The 6000-nt window shown below is 41.5% G+C and overlaps 1 protein-coding gene across 1 annotated transcript in view; it reads right to left on the bottom strand.

Annotated features, from left to right (window-relative positions):
• Positions 1–556: 556 nt before the first annotated feature.
• The window catches only part of LOC144505395 (uncharacterized), a 29204-nt gene continuing 23760 nt past the window's right edge, over positions 557–6000 (bottom strand). The window contains exons 3-5 of the mRNA XM_078231506.1: positions 5203–5356; positions 4827–4935; positions 557–4601 (exon numbers count right to left, since the gene is read on the bottom strand). Coding sequence (XP_078087632.1) covers positions 3808–4601; positions 4827–4935; positions 5203–5356 — 1057 coding nt within the window. The 3' untranslated portion in view covers positions 557–3807. The remainder of the gene's footprint in view (positions 4602–4826; positions 4936–5202; positions 5357–6000) is intronic.

Here is a 6000-nt window from a genome sequence, read left to right as displayed (position 1 = left end):
GGGATCTAGTCTGATTCAAGTCCTCCTTTATTAACCCCCTTTATCTCCCATTAACAAATTACTCTTTATATATTTATTTTATTTGATACTTTTAATACTCGACCAGACTGTTCCCGAGTGAGCTTACTGCACTTACTAAGGATGGTAGGTAAATATACTCACCCTCTTTACAGAACCGGCCCCAGGATGCCAGTATCCTGCCAACCACACCAGATTGTTATCGCTGATTTCTTACAAGCTGGGTGGCACAGTGGTTAGCACTGATACCTCACAGTGCCAAGGAACCAGGTTCGATTTACGGCTTGGGTCACTGGTGTGTGGAATCTCTACATTCTCCCCGTGGGTTTCCTTTGGGTGCTCCAGTTTCTTTCCACAGTCAAAAAGACATGCTGGTTAGGTGCATCGGCCATGCTAAATTCTCCATCTGTGTACCCAAACAGACACCAGAGTGTGGCAACTGGGGGATTTTCACAGTAGCTTCATTGAAATGGTAATATAAGCCTACTTGTGACACTGATAAACTTTAATCACAGGAGACTCAGAAGAGGTTAGGATCATCTTCCTTTATTCAAACATATATGCAGGGAGAGCACTACTTCAGATTCAGAAACTGACTCGAATGTTTACATGAAGGCTGCATACATTTATACCTTGCTTCACACACACACAAACATTGTTTAAATTTCAATCTAACAACACATAGATTTTACCAAACAGGCACATCTTGTATCCATCACATTTAACCTTGTCCATATCGCAGAGACTTCTAACTTATCGTGGTAAGCTTACCCTCCAGTATCTCTTGCTGTCTTGACTCCAAAACTTTGTCATTGTTATCGCTAAAAGGTCAATCTGTACAGTTCTTGAAGTACAAAATTCTGCTAAGGTGCTAACCTTTGTAACTTTGAGGAAGCTGGTTTTCTGGAATAAATCAATCTGTAACCATTTTTGAATAATTTTCTTAATAATTATAGATTCTTAAACCTCATTCCACAATCATATTTAAACCTCAATCTTTGTCATTTTTATTCTCTCACCCCCCAACAGTGGATGTTGATGGTAACCAACTTCTGGGAATCTTCTTCAACTCCAGCTGCTGCTCGTTCTGACTCAGATTGAACTTGGTGTACTTAAGGCCCCGGTTAGTTTTGCACAGAGGTCCTCAATTCGCAGAATGGGGTATCTATCTCGAGCTCCTCAGTTTACAATTAATTTCTAATTCCCACATTCTTAGTGTGATCTGGCTTCAAAATAGGGACTATGGGTGCAACCCATTCAGAGAACTGTACAGGTTTTATGAAACCCAAATCCTCTAATCTTCTTATCTCTACTTCTATTTTATGATGGAGTGCGTACAGCATTGGTTGGGTTGAAAGAATTTGGGTGCTGACTTGGGGTTCAAATAAATTTTGGCCTTAGCCCCTTTTATTGGTCCCAGTTCCTTCTGGAAAATATCAGAATATCTGCATAGCAGTTCTTGAAAACCTTCATTCTGAATATTCAATATCTCCAGCCAGTCCGATTGTATCTGTTTCATACAATCTCAACCCATGTAACAAAATGTGTGATCCTCAATCACTAGAACAGGTAATTGTGCTGTTTGGTTTCTGTAGCATATATTTACTGTAATTGACCCTACTCTCCGCAGCATCTTTCCTGTACACGTAGACCAAATGGCTTCTGAATTACTCAAGCTCAAGGGTTGTAGACCTTTCTGGAGGTATCTAAATGTTTGTTCCCCTAAGTCTGAGGCCGCAGCTCTAGTGCCGACCTCCATTTTAAGAGATCTGCCGCTGACTATCAAGGCTACTTCTATTGGTTGAGTTGGACCTGGTTTAAAGTATAAGATTTGGATCCATTGTTGAGCTACTCAGCCAGTTGTTTTAACAGTGTTGAACTAACCATTGTGCTTTTTGTGCATTCTGTCTTGCCTTCTTCATTCTGTACCATGCCTGTAAATGACCGTTCCAATGGGAATGAAAGCTATGTAATTTCTGCACTGGCAAGTTTCCATTAGCTATGAAGAAATAACGCATCCTTTCGATACGTTGTCCCAGTTCTCAACTATCAAACGGCTCAAACGTCCCGATTAAAGGTATTTTTAGGGTGTCTGTACCTGTTTCTTCTAGCTTTGAAAATCACTCCACTCCCCTGCTAACTACGCACTGTGATCGCCCAATGACTGACATATTTCTTCCTCATCACCAGTGTAGTATATTCGAAGATGACTCATTGTGCCTTCAACAAGAAACAGTTCATTAACTATTATATCTATACAAAAATAAATATGTACACACAAGATAAGGGTCTGGCAGAGGTAATACACAAGTCCACTCTTTCCTCCTCCCTGGCTCCAACCGAGGTTCCGATCCATCCTAAGATGCACGCCCTTGCTCCCAATTGGCTCGGCTTCCTGCGCGGCCTCTCCATCTGGTTTGGCCCAATCACGAGGCCCAGATACGATCGCCCCTGGCGGTCTGGCCTAATTTGACTCCAGATCCACGTCAATGTGGTTGACTCTTAAGTGTCCCCTCAAGGGCAATTAGGGATGGGCAGTAAATGCTGATCCAGCGAGTGACGCACACATCCCATGAAATATGTTTTTTTTAATCCAGTCTGCCACTTGCCTCTGACTCCACATTCTCTGAACTTATTCATTAATCTATTGCCGGCATTCTATCAAAGCCCTATGAAAATCCAGGTAAATCCCATTGAATGCCCTGTCACCATCTACTCTCTATCTTCTCAAAAGGTTGATCAGACAAGATTTTCCCTTTTGAAATCCATGCTGACTGTTATTATATTTTCTTCTATTCTCTCCTTTAATAAGAATTCCATTGTTGTCCCACTGCCGATGTGGAACTGACTGATTTAGTATTAATGTGGAGATGCCGGCATTGGACTGGGATAAGCATAGTAAATAGTCTCACAACACCAGGTTAAAGTCCAACAGGCTACCAAATAAACCTGTTGGACTTTAACCTGGTGTTGTGAGACTACTTACTATGATTTAGTATTGCTAGGGCATTTTCTATTTAAATAAAGAAATTACATTTGCTTTCTGCCAGTCTTCAGGCTCTACACATTTTTAATGAATCATTGAACATATGTGGTAATTTCTCTGCTATCTTTTCCCTACATTATTATTTTTTAAATGATTTCAATCCTTCCAGACCACTCTATCCTACTTGAGTTTGATTAGTTTGTTCAATACATCCTTAAGATGCACTTATCTCACTACTCATCTTATCTTTCAATGTCAGTTTGACCTGTTCTATCCCCCAGGAAACAATGAGGCAAAATAATTATTTAACACTTCTGTCATCTCTACCATTACCAGTGGTATTTTCCTGTTCATCCCTCATTGACCCAAATCCCAATGCTGTCTGCATTTTTTTTTAAACAGTTGTAAAATATTTCATTATTTTGTTTTATATTTAATTTATAATGAAGGTGTCACTGTAAAGGATATACAAGTCTCTAAGAATGGCAAGCAAGAATTAATCAGCACTTTCTAATTGGAAATGTTAATCAGTTTTCAGAGACTGAATGGTGTACCAAAGATCAATTTAGGATTGAAGTAAAGTTCAGAATTTTGTCAACGAGTTCCTCTGGGAGTTCTTGAATTAACGGGAAGGATCACAGATGGTGCTTCTAAAAAGCAACATGGCCTTCTTAAAATAGCAATATATCTGGAATATTAAACTTCGGACAGTTAATAATAGAAGGAATAAACTAAATATTGTCATACTATCTTTCCTGGATATGAGTAACAGCAGCAACAACAGGGAAATGCAATGCCTGCAATCACTTATGAATCCGCTGGTGTGTCAGCAAATGTTGTGACTGAGTGAATCCCTTCCCACACATGGAACAGGTGAATGGCTTTTCCCCAGTGTGAATTCGCTGGTGTGTCACCAGGTGAGACGACCGAGTGAATCCCTTTCCACACACAGAACAAGTGTACGGTCTCTCCCCAGTGTGAATTCGTTGGTGTGTCAGCAGGTTGCATGAGTGAGTAAATCCATTCCCACACACAGAGCATATGAATGGTCTCTCCCCAGTGTGGCTTCGCTGATGTCTCAGCAGATTGTTTAACTGAGCAAATCCTTTCCCACACTTGGAGCAGGTGAATGGTCTCTCCCCAGTGTGAACCCGCTGGTGTTTCAACAACTGGGATGAATTAATAAATCCCTTCTCACACACGGCACAGGTGAATGGCCTCTCCCCAGTGTGAACTCGCTGATGTGTTAGCAGAGTAGTTGACTGAGTGAATCCTTTCCCACAAATGGAGCAAGTGAATGGTCTCTCCCCAGTGTGAATTCGCTGGTGTGCAGTGAGGTTGGATGAACACCTGAACCTCTTCCCACAGTAGGTGCAACTGAATGGTCTCTCCTCAGTGTGAGCCCTTTGATGTGACTGGAGGCAGAACGACTGAGTAAATCCCTTCCCGCACATGGAGCAGATGAATGGCCTTTCCCCAGTGTGACTGCGTCGATGGTTTTCCAGTTGAGATGGATAATTGAATCCTTTCCCACAGTCTCCACATTTCCATGGTTTTTCCATGGTGCCGGTGTCCTTGACTCTCTCCAGTTTGGATGATCAGTTAAAGCCTCATCCGCACACAGAATATGTATCTGGCTTCTCCCTACTGTGAATGTTGTGATTACTATTCATACAGAATAACTGGTTAAAGCTCTTTCCACAGTAAGTACAGTAGAACACTTTCACTTGTGTATGTGTGTGGGTCTTGGTATTTTTCTCAGTCACACTGAATTATGACATTTTTTTGCACAGACAGAACACAGAAATATTTCTCCTTTTACTGTCAAAAGCCAATGATGTTTCGGTCCTGATGAATCGAGTGGCACTGTTCAACTTTGATGTGAAGTTTAGTTTCAGCTTCCAGTCTGTAAATCCGCCTCTTCTAATACCCTAGAAAAGGAGTTCACAAAACTAATTCAGAACAATTATCCTTTCCATGGAATATTTTTTTCTACTCATTTATCCAATAAATCCCCATCACACACAATCTCCCTCCTCACTGGGGCTGAAATCTGAACTCATCAGACCATCACCACTATTTAATGTCTGCACTCCTAATTCCCGACAAGCTCCACCGCCACCACTCCGGCTGAATTCAGTTCTCCAGCCCGTGTGTAGAGTGAGAATAAAATGAACGAGTCAATAATTCTCTCCTACCTGCAGAACCATGAAGTCACACCCACTCTTTGTTGCATTCCCACAATGGACACTCTGCTCTGCTCGTTGCTGAAATATTATGGTGATTGTTACTCTGGGCTGTTTCTGGGAAAAGCTGCATTTATTTGTGACACAAAACCAGGGCAAATACTTCCTGCAGAGACACAAAGACAGTGACAGTCACAAAAGGTGAGAAATGATTCTAAGTGCAGCCTTGTACCACTAATTTTGCTATTTACTGCTGGACCGACATTCTCAATTAAATTTTAAAATAGTAACTGAAATCTGACATTAGGGAGTAAATTAAAACATCTTAGGATTGATTCTTCCCCAAAATGTTATGTTCATTTGTCAGTCAGTAATATTAAAATTCCCATCAGAATTATATCAGGTTATCGCTATTTTAGTCTTTTCACAGATGCTATTTTTAAACAGATCAATTTATCTCTTAGTAGATAAATAATTAAGTAAAATATTTTAGTATAACCACCCAATGTGGGATTCGAGACCAGCCTCTGCATTTAAAAGCTTCACTAACTGAATCAGCCTGAGAATCGCCTCCACAGAACCTTCCCCATCACCGGACACAGCCTCCTATTAGGGGCCTCAGGCCTACCTCAGCAGTTGATAAACCTCCCAATCCAGCCACAGTGCCCATTCCTTTCTGTGCTCCCCTCGCCGTAACTGCACTGAGCATGCTCACCCCACACACCTGCACCTGCGCACTGGGAGACTGCTAACCGGACGCCATTTTGGAGAAGGAAAGCTGGGTTTGTTCAGGGAGAGAGGAACAGAGGC

Source organism: Mustelus asterias, chromosome 16, assembly GCF_964213995.1.
Source record: "Mustelus asterias chromosome 16, sMusAst1.hap1.1, whole genome shotgun sequence".
NCBI classification, from domain to species: Eukaryota; Metazoa; Chordata; class Chondrichthyes; order Carcharhiniformes; family Triakidae; genus Mustelus; species Mustelus asterias.
This window is presented reverse-complemented; position numbering and strand designations above follow the sequence as displayed.